Below are 17,116 nucleotides of genomic sequence, written 5' to 3'. Positions count from 1 at the left end.
GTCAGGCCTAATGACATGCCATTCCTCTGTGTGAGAGAGGGAGGGGAGAGGAGAGGAGATAGGGGCTGCCGTCTCTGGTGTCAGGCCCTGGGCATGGACGAGTTTCTGTCAGCCAGGGATGGGTGTGTTCATTAGAGAGAGACTGCACTGTAATTACATCGATGCTGTAATAGAGGCATAGACACACAGGCTCAATGTGTTGCTTTAATTGCACACTGTAATGATCCTGGTATTAGTTAAAATGTTAGAGCACTGCACCATTTTACTGAGTAAAGAGCTGGCGGTCCTACTCTGCTAAATACTGTTCAGAGCATATTTGAACACCATATTAAGAGATTAACAGATTGGCTCTAATCTAAGAATAACGAGAAATTGACATTTTCTTGCAATGAGTATTGAGTGGATATGAACATGACCATGAGGAGGAGAAGAGTTTCCGACCCCCCACAAAATGTCAAACTCCAATTTGAGCGCCTGAAAACAAATAGTTTTGATGCATTCAGTTTTGCATTCAAATCGCCAAAACTGGTCCATAGCAACTGGTAACTGCTGCCAGATGAAAATACAGGGGACACACTACAGTGGCAGATCTCCCAGAGAGCAACGCTGGAAAGCTCGAAAGAAGCTGGTCTCTCCCCAGTGTAAAGCCGTTGACATCCCCTCCCCTGCCCCCAGCCAAGAGAGTCCCCCACGCTAAATGGAAATATGGCAGTATGGCACAGAGAGCCTCCACCAAGCAGTGCCCATTAGCTGCTGCTAACTCAATTAAGAGGCATGAAAAACTGAGTACGATCAAAACGATAGTGAGCGTTTCAATGCGTCCTAAGTATTTAATTTGAGTAAATGATTGTGCCACTTCTCCCCCACACACACTGATAATTGGGTGAGTGAAGGCTCAGCGTGGAGGAGAGGACCTCCCGCCTACCCAAACCTCTCAGTGATTGCATATATGTGTGTGTGTGTGTGTGTGTGCACATACATGCGCGTATATCTATGTGTGCCTGCCTATGCATTCATGTTCACAAATGTATCTCCCCTCTCTCTCTGTCTCTCTCTCCCTCTCTCTGGGTGTAAATAGGAGGGCTGTGTAAGTCAGATCCCAAAGCGTGTTGATAGCACACTAGAACACTGCGGTGATCTCCAGTGGAGCGGCCTCTGGGTCCTACTGGCTAGGTCTGGGATGATAGTGAGTGACGTTTGTCCTCTGTGTACCCACAGGCTTCCCGGCGACGGCGTACGGACCGGTGGCGGCGGCGGTGGCGGCGGCGCGTGGCTCAGGTAGGGGGGCCCGTGGAAGAGGCGGCTACATGGCGTACCCACAGAACGCAGGGCCAGGTAAACTCTGCTCTGTCCGTGTTCTGTGTGGCTCCTGCTCCCTCCAGCTTCTCTCACTGCTCTGCTTCTCCTTAGCACACTCATAGAAACATGTATAATGTGGTCCACACACACTGGAGCCCTAAATACTTAAATGAAGGGCACAGGCAGACATTTTATTATCCAATCCTAAAACTGTCTAAGAATGACTCACCAAAATAATTGGGTGTCAAGCACATAAAGTAGCTCGATCGATTTCGAACACATTTTGACTTGTGTTATTCTTTGTTGGCGATAGGTCTGCTTTAGCCCTCAGTGACTAACACTGCTTCTCCAACCAAAGAACCTGGAGACATCCACTCACTATAAACACACACAGCACTGATTGATGAGCTAACACTGTACACATGTGTGTGCAGAGCGACTTGTACCAATAATCTGAAGCACCAGACTTGCAAGTTTCTCCCTGTTTCTCACTCGTCATTGATTCGCCAGTCAGCTTCATTAACATATCTGGCTCTGTCCTCCTCAATAACACTAAAGCAATCAATAGCAGTGAATAACAACCTAGGTGTCGGAAATTGACAAGCAGCATCCAAGCTCTAGGGAAGACTGGCTTTCTTAATCAGACTCAGGTCGTCTCTCTCCAAGTGCTACTGTACCTACCATAGTACTATAATATGTCAAGTGCCTTCAGAATGTATTCATACCCCTTGACTTATTCCACATTCCATACTCTCTGAACGCACTGTATGTATGTATATATACAGTGGGGCAAAAAAGTATTTAGTCAGCCACCAATTGTGCAAGTTCTCCCACTTAAAAGATGAGGCCTGTAATTTTCATCATAGGTACACTTCAACTATGACAGACAAAATGAGAAAAACAAATCCAGAAAATCACATTGTAGGATTTTTAATTTATTTTTTTGCAAATTATGGTGGAAAATAAGTATTTGGTCAATAACAAAAGTTTATCTCAATACTTTGTTATATACTCTTTGTTGGCAATAACAGAGGTCAAACGTTTTCTGTAAGTCTTCACAAGATTTTCACACACTGTTGCTGGTATTTTGGCCCATTCCTCCATGCAGATCTCCTCTAGAGCAGTGATGTTTTGGGGCTGCTGATGGGCAACACAGACTTTCAACTCCCTCCAAAGATTTTCTATGGGGTTGAGATCTGGAGACTGGCTAGGCCACTCCAGGACCTTGAAATGCTTCTTACGAAGCCACTCCTTCGTTGCCCGGCGGTGTGTTTGGGATCAATGTCATGCTGAAAGACCCAGCCACGTTTCATCTTCAATGCACTTGTTGATGGAAGGAGGTTTTCACTCAAAATCTCACAATACATGGCCCCATTCATTCTTTCCTTTACACGGATCAGTCGTCCTGGTCCCTTTGCAGAAAAACAGCCCCAAAGAATGATGTTTTCACCCCCATGCTTCACAGTAGGTATGGTGTTCTTTGGATGCAACTCAGCATTCTTTGTCCTCCAAACACGACGAGTTGAGTTTTTACCAAAAAGTTATATATGACATTCTCCCAATCTTCTTCTGGATCATCCAAATGCTCTCTAGAAAACTTCGGACGGGCCTGGACATGTACTGGCTTAAGCAGGGGGACACGTCTGGCACTGCAGGATTTGAGTCCCTGGCGACGTAGTGTGTTACTGATGGTAGGCTTTGTTACTTTGGTCCCAGCTCCCTGCAGGTCATTCACTAGGTCTTTTTTTTGCTCACCATTCTTGTGATCATTTTGACCCCACGGGGTGCGATCTTGCGTGGAGCCCCAGATCGAGGGAGATTATCAGTGGTCTTGTATGTCTTCCTTTTCCTAATAATTGCTCCCACAGTTGATTTCTTCAAACCAAGCTGCTTACATATTGCAGATTCAGTCTTCCCAGCCTGGTGCAGGTCTACAATTTTGTTTCTGGTGTCCTTTGACAGCTCTTTGGTCTTGGCCATAGTGGAGTTTGGAGTGTGACTGTTTGAGGTTGTGGACAGGTGTCTTTCATACTGATAACAAGTTCAAACAGGTGCCATTTAATACAGGTAACGAGTGGCGGACAGAGGAGCCTCTTAAAGTAGAAGTTACAGGTCTGTAAGAGCCAGAAATCATGCTTGTTTGTAGGTGACCAAATACTTATTTTCCACCACAATTTGCAAATGAATTCATAAAAAATTATACAATGTGATTTTCTGGATTTTTCATTTTTCTCATTTTGTCTGTCATAGTTGAAGTGTACCTATGATGAAAATTACAGGCCTCTCTCATCTTTTTAAGTGGGAGAACTTGCACAATTGGTGGCTGACTAAATACTTTTTTTGCCCCACTGTATATGCTCCTGCGGTATGATCATGTGAATGTATGCTTCAATGTCCTGATGGAAACTGTTTGGAAATGTGACCCATCAATACACACACACATACACACACACACACACACACACACAAACACACACACACTGCCCGTCTTCCTCTTCTCTTTTGAGCTGCATTCACTTCAGCGCAGGCAACAGAGGGAGCCAATCAGATGTTCTGTCTCTCCAATCAGGGCACTTGATCTTGCGTTTTCAAAACAAACAATCTGACAGACAATGGAGCTCAACGCCATTCACTGAGAGTTAAACAGGGATGTAATTTGCTGATGATTCCTTGGAGAGGATGAGACAGGGGCTCATCTTGTACAGTTGTCAGATCCTGACAACTCTGTGTTGCCTGATAGTGCTGGTAGATGATGTATGGGGGTAGAGTGATGGTGACCTCACAGGTCTCCTGTAGTCTAGGTAATGAGGAGCCATAGGGGGCTCTCTCAGCTCTGATGTTTGAGCTGCCATAGTTTACTGCACGCACGCACGCACACACACACACACACACACACACACACACACACACACACACACACACACACACACACACACACACACACACACACACACACACACACGGTAGATAAACAGGGTCGAGCGCTGAGGAAGACGAAGCGTGTTTAAATGTGACCTTCCTCTCAGCTAATCTCCCGCTCGTCTCCTCTCTGTTGTGTGGCGCCGTGCCGGGGTGAACGGGTGCATCTCGTTACCTCCCCGCCGCGCTCATATTTACCCACACGCTTATCATCCCACAGAGCGAGCAAGCCTTAAACCCTCGTCTCTGTCTTCCCCTCGCCACGTGGCTGGCTGCTCACCGGTGTGCCTGCCTGCTCCGCAGAGAGCCAAGGGTAAATGAAAGACAGTCCCCAACACTGGGTTCTGTCACCCTCCTCTCTGGCTCTGACAGCCCACGGCTTAATGTCACCGGTCAGATCGACACCATGCTCACATGGCCTCCCTCTCCATGACAGTGCTGCTGCTGCTGCTGCTGATGGAAGGTATTTTTAAGTCCTCCGTGAGGCTCTTTACTCTCTGGGTAAAGCAGTCCCTGGGACTGGCCCTGCCTTGCCATCACGCCATAACAACTTAGCCCTGAATGACAAGAATGGAATCTGAATGTTATTCCATGTGTCCCTTCCCGATGTTTGTCCTTCTGTGGATGTATGATAGATGATGAGCCTGTATTACTGAGGTCATATGTGAAAATGTATGTTCTGAATAGGTATAGCTGTTTGACAGACACTGATGGATAACATGTCATTGATGAGTTATTGCTATGTTAGTTTGTTTTCTGGGATATAATCAGCAGAGTTGATCAGTGAGTATGTTAACACGCACTGTAATCACTTGATAGGAAACGGATTAGGGCAGTAGGCTGAGTATGGCAATAGTCATATAAACATCTTACTCTGTTTACCTTGAGCGGCGATCATAATCGCAGTCATCGCTCTTCTTGCAAAGCTTGTCAATGTTTTAATCAAACTATTATATTAATCTGACGATCCACAACAATCGTATTGGTGTGTGCATGTAACCATACTCACTGAGAAGACAATCGGAGTTGTTATTGATGGACTCTGTGGCCCTGTCATTCCCATGGACAAAGTTGATTGATCAGTAAGTCACAGTAAAGTCTAGTGCGCTCTGACCTGACCTTTTTGGGCTCTAACAATGGGATCACCCATTACATTGAGATCACTGGATCTAGGGGCAGCAAGTAGCCTAGTGATTAGAGTGTTGGGCCAGTAACTGAAATGGTTGCTGGATCGAATCCCCGAGCTGACAAGGTAAAGAAATATGTTGTTCTGAACAAGGCAGTTAACCCACTGTTCCCTGGTAGGCTGTCATTCTAAATAAGAATTTGTTCTTAACTGACTTGCCTAGTTAAATAAAGGTCACACATCTCCTCTTTGATCCTCCAACAGAGGGAGATCACCCATCAAAGGGCTGTCTTTTAGAGGCAACATCATCACATCATCACTTTGGACCACTTTGTAGGTTCATGTGTGCGTTCAACCTTGGAGTTTTGCTAACAGTATTCAAAGCCAGATTTCCACAGCCCCATAACTCTGCCTTACAGAGACGGCAGACTAAGAACAAACTCTGTAGCTTCAGGTGCCTTTGAATGGGGAGTGGCAGCATAGCTACATGCGCTAAAGAAATAAAGGAAATTTGACCAAAACAACAGAAACGCCATGCATATCCATGGTGAGACTGAGAATCAGAATTTCAGAATTTCCACACATCAAAATGTGCCTGTTTGTATGTGTATTTCCCACTATGTTGAGGTAAAATATAGTATAATACTTGTATAGATATCATCCTCAATATATGTTCATGTCATCTTCACCAATCAACTGCATTACACTTAAAAATGGCTTCAACTACCACCACCGATTTCTATATGACTAGCTACACTGTAAAGGGGTTGCCGTGAATTTGACAGTAACTTACAGGCAGCAAAGTGGCAAGTAAATTACTGTATTTTATATTGCAGTACACCTACTGTATTCTAAATACAGTAAAGCAAGTACTGTTTAATGACACAGTGCAATACTGAATAATTTACTTATTGCACTGTAAAAAAACAAATGCTACTGTAATTGTCATGAATTAATGGAATTCGTTGGGTGGAGGTTTCACAGTATTTTACTGTAATTACATGGGATTGGTGCAAGTAGGTCAGCTGCTAGGTAATGTGTTTTGCACATGACAGCATATCAATTCATATTTGGTGTTTTGGGTCAGTTGCACTTCTAAAGGCCTTAACAAGGGCTTCCTTACTGGCAGCAACGACAGGGCAAAATACATGCAGCCAATCTGTCTCCTGTAAATGTTTCATTAATGGGACATTATAGTACTATATGAGTTAAACCGGTACAGCTCTCACACTAACGGTTGGAACAAATATAGCCTCTTACAAGGCACGCCTCAAATTATGTTAATGATATGTTAATGAGAAGAAGAAAAATACTGTACAGCAATTCCTTCCCCGCCCACAACAGTTTCCCGCAATGCACCATCAATTACAGTATGCTGCAGTATAATGCTTTCACAGTGTTTTACTGTTGATAATAGCCAAGATCACAGTAGAAATTAGTTTCCCTTGACAGTATATGCTACCAGCTTATAAGACAGACAAATACAGTTGAAGTCGGAAGTTTACATACACCTTAGCCAACTACATTTAAACTCAGTTTTTTTTTTTTCAATTCCTGACATTTAATCCTTGTAACAATTCCCTGTCTTTGGTAAGTTAGGATCACCACTTCATTTTAAGAATGTGAAATGTCAGAATAATAGTAGAGAGAATGATTTATTTCAGCTTTTATTTCTTTTATCACATTCCCAGTGTGTCTGATGTTTACATACACTCAATTAGTATTTGGTAGTATTACCTTTAAATTGTTTAACTTGCGTCAAACATTTCAGGTAGCCTTCCACAAGCTTCCCACAATAAGTTTGGTGAATTTTGGCACATTCCTCCTGACAGAGCTGGTGTAACTGAGTCAGGATTGTAGGCCTCCTTGCTCGCACACGCTTTTTCAGTTCTGCCCACAAATGTTCTATTGGATTGAGGTCAGGGCTTCGTGATGGCAAGTCCAATACCTTGACTTTTTTGTCCTTAAGCCATCTTGCCATAACTTTGGAAGTATGCTTGGGGTGATTGTCCATTTGTAAGACCCATTTGCGACCAAGCTTTAACTTCCTGACTGATGTCTTAAGATGTTGCTTCAATATATCCACATAATTTTCCTGTCTCATGATGCCATCTATTTTGTGAAGTGCACCAGTCCCTCCTACAGCAACGCACCCCCACAACATGATGCTGCCACCTCCGTGCTTCACGGTTGGGATGGTGTGCTTCACGGTTGGGATGGTGTTCTTTGGCTTGCAAGCCTCCCCCTTTTTCCTCCAAACATAACGATGGTCATTATGGCTAGTTCACAGTTGTATTTTTGTTTCCTCAGACCAGAGGACATTTCTCGAAAAAGTACAATCTTTTCCCCATGTGCAGTTGCAAACCGTAGTCGGCTTTCTTATGGCGGTTTTGGAGCAGTGGCTTCTTCCTTGCTGAGCGGCCTTTCAGGTTATGTCGATATAGGAGTCGTTTTACTGTAGATATAGATACTTTTGTATCTATACAGAACGTGTCTCCTTCCTGAGCGGTATGACGGCTGCGTGGTTCCATCATGTTTATACTTGCTTACTATTGTTTGTATAGATGAACGTGGTACCTTCAGGCATTTGGAAATTGCTCCCAAGGATGAACTATACTTGCGGAGGTCTATAATTGTTTTTATGAGATCTTGGCTGATTTCTTTTGATTTTCCCATGATGTCAAGCGAAGAGGCACTGAGTTTGAAGGTAGGCCTTGAAATACATCCTGAGGTACACCTCCAATTGACTCAAATTATGTCGATTAGCCTATCAGAAGCTACGAAAGCCAAGACATAATTTTTATGGAATTTTAGTGTATGTAAACTTCTGACTCTCTGGAATTGTGATACAGTGAGTTATAAGTGAAATAATCTGTCTGTAAACAATTGTTGGAAAAATTACTTTTGTCATGCACAAAGTAGATGTCCTAACCGACTTGCCAACAAGACATTTGTGAGTGGTTGAAAAATAGGTTTTAGTGACTCCAACCTAAGTGTATGTACACTTCCGACTTCAACTGTATTTCCAAATCAGATTTTAGTAACCACATTGTGAGCCTGTTACAACATCACATAAATGATGACGGAATTCATAAATATCCACTTTGTAAGATCAGTTTTTTTTTGAATGGCCACCATTGACAGCGTTTCTGCTCTTTCCCCCACGGTCTGCGTTCCATTGCCACCTCACCCAGGGCCCTTCTCCACTGGAGGCCAGTCTGTCCTCTCCCTCTTGGACTGGTCAACGTGCCTGCCTCACTCAATCTGACTCCACATCTGTCTGTCTACCTGAGGACCTTCTTGATTGACATGTCAGCCTGGGGTTTAGACCATTTGTTACCCGCCTCCTCCGTCCCCTCTGATCTCCCCTCCTACGTCCCCTCTGATCTCCCCTCCTCCGTTCCCTCTGATCTCCCCTCCTCCGTCCCCTCTGATCTCCCCTCCTCCGTCCCCTCTGATCTCCCCTCCTCCGTCCCCTCTGTCCCTCTGATCTCCCCTCCTCCGTCCCCTCTGATCTCCCCTCCTCCGTCCCCTCTGATCTCCCCTCCTCCGTCCCCTCTGATCTCCCCTCCTCCGTCCCCTCTGATCTCCCCTCCTCCGTCCCCTCTGATCTCCCCTCCTCCGTCCCCTCTGATCTCCCCTCCTCCGTCCCCTCTGATCTCCCCTCCTCTGTCCCCTCTGTCACACTCAGAGATATTTCTGCCGGCTCTCAGTCTCTCATTCAGGCCCTTTCAGCTCCTTCCAGAGGAATGAGCTCTTATTATGTGAAGCGGAAATGAGTGGGATGTTTCAGAGTCTTGGAGATGAGATGGCCTATTCTCTTCTCAAGGCCTCTGTAACGTCTGTAAACCTGCATCGATCGCCAAGGAATTTCTGCTGCCGAGCTCATGAGGGCCGAGGATGTTCTTTTGATCTTTTCTCTTCTTTCTTCATGTTTTGCTTACTCTACCTCTTTGCCTTTAATTCTCTCTCTATGCCTTGCTCTCTCTCTCATTTTCTTCACCGCCCTCTGCGCCCCTTCCCTCTTTCTCCTCCTCTTTTCCCCTCTCCTTCTCCCTGTCCCATCCTCCTTCCCCCGTGAGTTAGTGGATGTCAGTAAGATGCTAACTCAGTGGGAGCGGATCAGTCTCGTCAGCTAAAGAGGCTCCTTACATGTCCAGTTCTCCTGGCCAACGGTCCCTTGATACACAATAAGTGCATTGTGCTGAAGGTTAACGTGGCTTCAGTTCCGTCCATTATTATTTCTGTAATAAGCACATCTCTCAGGGCCTTTTCTATGGCCAATCAATTCTGTCTTTATCCTCAGTGCCCCAGTGACCTCAGAGACCTGGGGAACACTGAGGCCATGCTTTAATGTGACCTTTCCCACTACACAGAGCACAGTTTAATGCTTTGGTAGTAATATTTCTATGCCCGAATAATTGTGCTTTTAAAACAGCACTTGGCAGTGCAACATGTTATCCCCACAGAGGGATTTAAACAGTGAAATACTATTTAAAATGTCCCTGCTTTTGGAACAAGGGATGTGTTGTTTTCAACATACAACTTGTACGTTCTGCAACATGTTGACATGAATTTGTAATGACATCATTGACATAAATGTAATAAATGGTATGTTATCTATCTATGTTTGGTTTGATCATTTATACCATGTGATTGATATCCCCTAGGAAACAGTCTATTCTGCCTTAAAGAGAAACAAGAGGTTCTCATGTCGATGTAGATTTCAGTATTCTCCTCCACTGAACCCTGGTTGTTTTTGTTTTCTACTGAGGAACCCACAGCTTGCTCGGAGAGGGAAATATGTTGGCACATTTTGCCACATTATCTGAGATCATTATCCATTTCCTCCCAACAAGCTCTGTGATCCTGGGAAGTGCCCCAGAGGAGTCTGGGATTGGCTGTGTTCACCGGGCTAAATTCATCTGGATCCCCAGTCCCCATGGGTGCTCAGGTCCGTCCGTTTGTCCCAGATGCTGCTCCTCTTAGCTCAGCGACGAGCCCAGAAGAGCATCACATGTCCTGGGTACGAGCATGCCAAACCAATCCATGTGACAGTGGTATACTCCGGGTTTGACTGGGGCCCAGAGAGAAGATGTGACATGTGGGGAGAGTGAGGAGTTCCTGTCCCTCTCTCCCCAGCTCCTGTCCTACAGTGCAGTGGCTCACACAGCTGTGGCTGGCAGATGTTCAGGGGTCACAGAAGAGAATGCCCTGGGATTTGGTCCATGCTGTGCCTCTCCAATGGGCTTCAGGCTGGAGCCATGGCCTCACTCACTTTGGTTTCTAGTGGAAGTCAGAAAATCTTTTGCATGAACTCATTTAAAGACTTATAGCTTTACCTTATAAACTATTAGTCACTCATAAACACAAATCAAAACTCTTGTCAAATGGTTGTAGGTTGTGTTATTACAAGGACAGCACAGGATCTGAATTGTCCTAGTGTTCCATAGTGTTCTGTTGTTGTGCTCCATAGCCCTCCTGACACACCTGCAGGAGAGGAAATAGCCTACGTCACGCATCACGTTGTCACACGGCTGGTTAGACACCTGTGATTTACCGTCAGAAAACATTTTCTTTTATGTTATTTTAAACATTTTCTTTCCCTTCGATGATGCACCCCTGGAAGCTCTCGGTGTTTCAAAAACGATTGAAAAGGGAAGAAAGAGAGAAAGAATGAAAGTCTAAAAGAAGAATAAAGGCCTGGTTATGGGGTAGTAAATGCAGAAATATATCATCTGTTAAACTTCATTAGCCAAGCCTTTCTGAGCACAAAATGACAAGACATTAAATATGTATTATTTATGAAATGTCGGTGCTTTTTGATAAGGGGGTCTAGTGCTGTTAATTAGTCACTCATTCAGTCAGAAAATGCTATTTCAAATGGAGAGTGAAAGCTACTCTCGGCAGCACAGAGAAATGGCATAGGTGGAAATGGAGTAGCTAATTACAGTCGCTGTGAAATTCAAAGCTAATTTGGGAAGCCGTATGACAGGTTTATTGACATCCTCCGCAGAGTGACGTGTGCGGATGGCCACCAGGGACTTGAGAGGGGGCATGGGAGAGAGGGATGATTGGGAGCAAATGTCGCTCTAGGTGTTTGTGTGTGTGTGTGCCTGTGAGTGTGTGTGCGTGTGCGTGTGCCTGTGACGGTCTGTGTGCATGTGAGTGTGTGTGTGCATGTGAGTGTGTGTGCGTGTGCCTGTGACAGTCTGTGCGTGCCTGGGTGTTTGTGTATTAATATTTGTGTGAGTATGTCTGTGTGTATTTTGGGGAATTGAAGCTTCAGTGTCGGGATAAACACAGACTTTTGTTAGAGAACACTGGTGCACTCTTAAACACCTTGTCCTCTCTCTAAAGTGGTAAAGTGGAGAGGAATATGCCCTGTATTTTAGCACGAACATGATAGGGTTCTTTGTCTGTTTTTTCATAGAGAGGAGCAGAGTAGCAATACTTTCAAGGCAGTGGTTTGCAATCCTTCCTTAGAGGCAGTCATCTGGCAAAGTGGAAATGAGAGAGGAGCATTTATCCACTTGAAGAAAGCCATCTTCGTGATGGCAGTATGCTATGAGAGAAGCAGCCTCTCCAGCATTGAACTGTGGAGCTCTTAGCTGGCCTGATGAGAGATGACCATCCCCATCCCCAGCAGCCTCTGGCCAGTGGGCAAAGGGAGAGGGAGAGGGAGAGGGAGAGGGAGAGGGAGGGAGAGAGAGAGAGAGAGAGAGAGAGAGAGAGAGAGAGAGAGAGAGAGAGAGAGAGAGAGAGAGAGAGAGAGAGAGAGAGAGAGAGAGAGAGAGAGAGAGAGAGAGAGAGAGAGAGAGAGAGAGAGAGAGAGAGAGAGAGAGAGAGAGAGAGAGAGAGAGAGAGAGAGAGAGAGAGAGAGAGAGAGAGAGAGAGAAAATTAGAGGGGGGGATAATTATCAGTATAAATGGAGCTCGGCGAATGATTCGCACTGCTGGGCCTCCTGATCTGGTCTCCAAGGCAACCTCAACCTGCTCATTTGTTTTGTAGATGAGTAATTACATCCAATTAGACCAGAAAGGGGGGAATCAAGTCCAAAGAAGGGGCCATTGTTCCGGTTAGATGGTGTGAATATTAATAATGGGATTGTCTCAGGCTCATAACAGATCAGTGATGCAGCTGTGGGGACCTACTACAGCCTACTGCCCCATCACACGACAGAGATGATCTGTGTGTGTGTCCCTTCCACAGACTGCATGCCTAGTTAAATCTCCTCAGTATAGTGTGGTAGTGCATCCACCTAAACTTGACCATGAAAGAGCAAGGGAAGACATCTTACACTGCACATAGTGTCCTGCTCAGTTGAATAGTCACGGACTGTTATTGCAGAAGGAACGACAGGACACACGGTGCTGCGGCTGTCTGCAAAGCATTGTTTTATGGCACCGTTTCTGTCCTCAATCAGAATGTTATGTGTTATGTTCTGCCCTGGTGAGTGCTGATAGCCACAATGCATTTATTATCGACAGACAAAAACAGAGGAAGTTTCTAGGTAATCATGTGGATGCTCCTTGCATGTGAAAGAGCTCAGAGAGTAGTGTCTTGTATTCCAAGGAAAAGTCATTGTGTCATATGATATTACATGTTGGTTTATTATTATTCATTTGTGGTAGTTGTGTTGATAGGGCCAGATGTTCCTGTAATGTAAAAACAGTAGAGCAGTTTATAATGAGCTATATTCTAAAGCACCACTGGGATTCACCTAAACTACACACATTGTATGCATACACACATATACAAGCTCCCTCCATCCCCCAACATCAATGTGCTAGTGTATCTCTAACAGCTTGATAAAGAACATATGTCTGTTTAGGTGGATCTCAGGAAAGCCATTATTTCTTTGGTGCTCAGAGACTTTTCTTCACTCTCATTCTGTTCCGCACCTTCGTCCAAGTGAAAGTTGCTTAAAACATTTGTATGCTCTGAAAATCAAATTAGTTGGGGAAGATAATCAAGCTATTCGGCCTCTCCCAGATGCGTGATTTTCAGGCTTTGATCCATAGAAGAAAGCATTTTCAGACTCATTTTATTCATATGCTGTCCCACAGATGGCACTATCATTAGAAGCAATCTACCTGAACAATAAAAGTAATTTTGCCTGGCTTTATTAGATAAGACCTTGCCGGCAGCTGAGGGCTAATTGTCCGTGTCAGTGCAAACAAAGCCGCCATGTGTATTTGTTGTGTGTGTTGATGTCGTCTTTGTGTCCTGTCGTTCCTGCTATCGTAGAATTGGCGGATCTATGCAGATTGTAACAGGAAGCTGCCATCGTCGGGGGCCTGACAGCCAGTACCATGAGGATGTAGCACGGTTGGCATGGCTTCCCTCACCTCTCCCCTCCCTTAGCCCAGCGCCTCTCAGACGTTTAACTAACGGGGGAGATTGTGGCAAGGCCTTTGTAAAGGTTGCTGCTTGTTTGTTGTTAAAGATCTAATTAGGAAGAGGAGAGGAAGCAGAGGAAGCTTGTCTAATTAGAGGTGAGCATGGAAAAAGCACCTCGGAAACTCAAGGACGGCCACCTATTAGCGTGGATGTCACAAACAGATTAAACGCAAGTGTCCCTAGTTTCTCTCTTCTTGGTCTCCTTACGGTTAAAGCTGGCTGAATGCATATTTCCGTGAATGTTGCCTGAAGGCAGCTTTCCATAGCACAGGCAGAAGAAAGGAGGGATTTGGGGGGCGGGGGTGAAGATAAGGAGGTGGAACGCTCAGGAAATTTGCTCCCTTATCCCTCTTCTCCAAGAGAGTACATTCTTTAGAGAAAAAAAGCAGTGACCCTCTGAAATGCCCTCGTCCATAATTCAACCTGGCCCATCCTCACTGAGTCCTCATCCCCGTACTGCAGAGGGAGTGTCATCCAGGTCATTGCTGTGTGTGAGTGACCGCCCCTGCCTGGGAGGACAGGCTCTGTGGTTAGTGGCATGGTGACGGCGTAGGATACAGAGAAGATGCAGCTGGGTTTAATGACGGTGGTACACGTGCAGAATGCTGAACGACCATGTGTAAGATAAAGGCACAGACAGACAGACATCAGCCTCCAGGACTGAGATACAGAGACAGACTGAGGACTGTGGGTTGAGGGCAGTGACTCAGCACCTGTCTCTTGGTCTCATGTCCTTTCATATCCTGTCTGTATCACACTGAGAGGAGACAGCTCTGTCAGACCACTGGAGTCAGCAGGTACTTAACATTCTCTCATTTCTAGACTTGTTTGGGAAGACTTGTCTCAGGCTAGAAAGATTTAGGTGAATGTAGGTTTTTATCATTCATTCAGACATTCTTCTTGCGTTCCTGCATCGACCCATTTACACATAATTTCCTTCATTGTCCCATTAATGTCGCCCTAAATCGGAGTTTTCCTCATTGATAAAGACCGATCGATTTTCCATGGCAGCTGCTTAAGAGAGATGTAAAGGGGATTAGTGTCTTATGGAGCTGTCTTCCATGTGTCACCGTTTACATGACTGGAAGTGGGAAGCAATGTGGGAAGCCTGCCATTTTAGGGGCCCATAATTTGAGGAGTGGGCATGGAGCCCACGTAGCGCTCGGTGAAACGAGGGGGGCCCTAAAGCGCCGGTTGAGGAGCACGCCTGTGTTTGGATTTCATTTGGCAGCTGCTAACAGGCTCATAATGGAGGTCTAGGTGTGACACGGCTTTGATCGCCTCTTCAGCTGGAGACCCAAATAAACAAACACACGGCGGGGAGACCCGCCGGGAAAAGAGCCGCTGACGCCAATCTCAGTTTTTTCTTCAGTGGATTAACTTCCCATATTGAAGAGGTGCACGATGCAACATGTGCCTTTAATGGCTCTCTTTATATGAGCAGTTTGTCTCAGATTAAGAGGACAAGCAATAAACGTCAGCATGTCGTGTTGCTGAATGACGATTTCTGAAGCGTTGATAATCCTCCATCTGTGTTGAAAGAAGGGTATGTTGGAATAGCCCAAGCTTAATTGTGGAGTGTTTTGGAGTCTTTCCTTCTATTTATGGTCAATACACATGAAGGTGTCTCTTTGTTATCAAACCAGGAGAAAATGTCACATGCATAGACCTCAATCTGCAGTTGGAGTGGTTCAAAACCAGAGGCTTGAAATTAATTATTGATTTGTGAGCATTCAACATTTTCCTCCCGTTGAATGATGAGAGTTTCCTTCAGGTATATCCAGTAAGCATTATAGTCATCATGATGAGAGTTTCCTTCAGGTATATCCAGTAAGCATTATAGTCATCATGATGAGAGTTTCCTTCAGGTATATCCAGTGAGCATTATAGTCATCATGATGAGAGTTTCCTTCAGGTATATCCAGTGAGCATTATAGTCATCATGATGAGAGTTTCCTTCAGGTATATCCAGTAAGCATTATAGTCATCATGATGAGAGTTTCCTTCAGGTATATCCAGTAAGCATTATAGTCATCATGATGAGAGTTTCCTTCAGGTATATCCAGTAAGCATTATAGTCATCATGATGAGAGTTTCCTTCAGGTATATCCAGTAAGCATTATAGTCATCATGATGAGAGTTTCCTTCAGGTATATCCAGTAAGCATTATAGTCATCATGATGAGAGTTTCCTTCAGGTATATCCAGTGAGCATTATAGTCATCATGATGAGAGTTTCCTTCAGGTATATCCAGTAAGCATTATAGTCATCATGATGAGAGTTTCCTTCAGGTATATCCAGTAAGCATTATAGTCATCATGATGAGAGTTTCCTTCAGGTATATCCAGTAAGCATTATAGTCATCATGATGAGAGTTTCCTTCAGGTATATCCAGTAAGCATTATAGTCATCATGATGAGAGTTTCCTTCAGGTATATCCAGTAAGCATTATAGTCATCATGATGAGAGTTTCCTTCAGGTATATCCAGTAAGCAGTGTAGTCATCAAATAAAGCTCTATTGACCTGCATTTGTAATAATTCTCCAATATCACCCCTCTCTGTCAATTGCAGGACTGTGAGGAACGTGAGGGAATCAGGTTAGACTGATTCACGTCTAGGCTTCAGAGACAGCCATTCCTGCTACTTCACTGTTTGTCTTATGATTGTTAATAGCCAGTCAATCATCCTGTTATCTTAGACAGTCAACCATTGAAATGTGTTGGGTTCCCTAGAGGGATGATGCACTAGTCTGGTGCTGACAGACTCCTATACCTCAGACACAGACTGGCAGCAGGTTCTGCTGGGGAGAGAGAGCAGGGAGAGGACGCCATGTATCTCAGCTAAATGAACCCGTCATAATGTCACACACCAACCATGCCATGCTAAAGAGTCTGGACAACATTGACTACTGTGAAACAATGAAACCAAACGTTTTCCACAATGATGGAGTCCCTTCCCCTCCCCTTCCCCACCCTATACTGTACCTCTCAGGCTTTCCCGATTACGGGTTTTACTCTGCGCCCAGTGACCAGAGGGGGGCGCCCTGCTCCTTTGCGGACTATGGCTCCCTGGGGCCCCAGGCGGCTCAGATGCTGCACAGTGAGCATGCCACCTCCGCCTGCAACTCCCCCCTCCAGCACCTGCACAGCCCGGATCAGTTTAAGAGCCCAGGTTTGTATGTGCACATCTCTCCCATTCACCTTCTGGACTGTTCAGTTTGATTCATGATGTTTCCTCCATACAGATGATCTATGCTTTTTTTATGTCTACGTTTTCTTTGTCTATAATGGAAAAAATAAAGGTGAAAAGGATGAACGTTTTGCCAGCAATGCATTGCATGTTTTATCCTCCTTTTTGATTTTCAATG

At 44.9% G+C, this 17,116-nt stretch overlaps 1 protein-coding gene and 1 long non-coding RNA gene across 16 annotated transcripts in view; both read left to right on the top strand.

Annotated features, from left to right (window-relative positions):
• Window positions 1-17,116, top strand: part of LOC118389693 (RNA-binding protein Musashi homolog 2-like) — a 335,623-nt gene that overhangs the window by 304,909 nt on the left and 13,598 nt on the right. For 6 of the 15 annotated variants that reach the window (XM_052457207.1, XM_052457209.1, XM_052457206.1 and 3 more), the window contains exons 11-12: window positions 1,219-1,335; window positions 16,741-16,920. In XM_052457207.1, the coding sequence (XP_052313167.1) occupies window positions 1,219-1,335; window positions 16,741-16,920 (297 nt within the window). The remainder of the gene's footprint in view (window positions 1-1,218; window positions 1,336-16,740; window positions 16,921-17,116) is intronic. The other 9 variants (XM_052457216.1, XM_052457217.1, XM_052457214.1 and 6 more) reach the window with 3 other exon arrangements.
• LOC127906187 (uncharacterized) lies at window positions 15,305-16,734 on the top strand. Its single transcript, XR_008060583.1, has 3 exons — window positions 15,305-15,616; window positions 15,711-15,945; window positions 15,993-16,734. It is a non-coding gene; the product is annotated as an uncharacterized LOC127906187 (long non-coding RNA).

Source organism: Oncorhynchus keta, chromosome 11, assembly GCF_023373465.1.
Source record: "Oncorhynchus keta strain PuntledgeMale-10-30-2019 chromosome 11, Oket_V2, whole genome shotgun sequence".
In the NCBI taxonomy this organism is placed as follows: Eukaryota; Metazoa; Chordata; class Actinopteri; order Salmoniformes; family Salmonidae; genus Oncorhynchus; species Oncorhynchus keta.
Note: the sequence above shows the minus strand (reverse complement) of the source record. Positions and strands in the feature narration are given on the sequence as shown.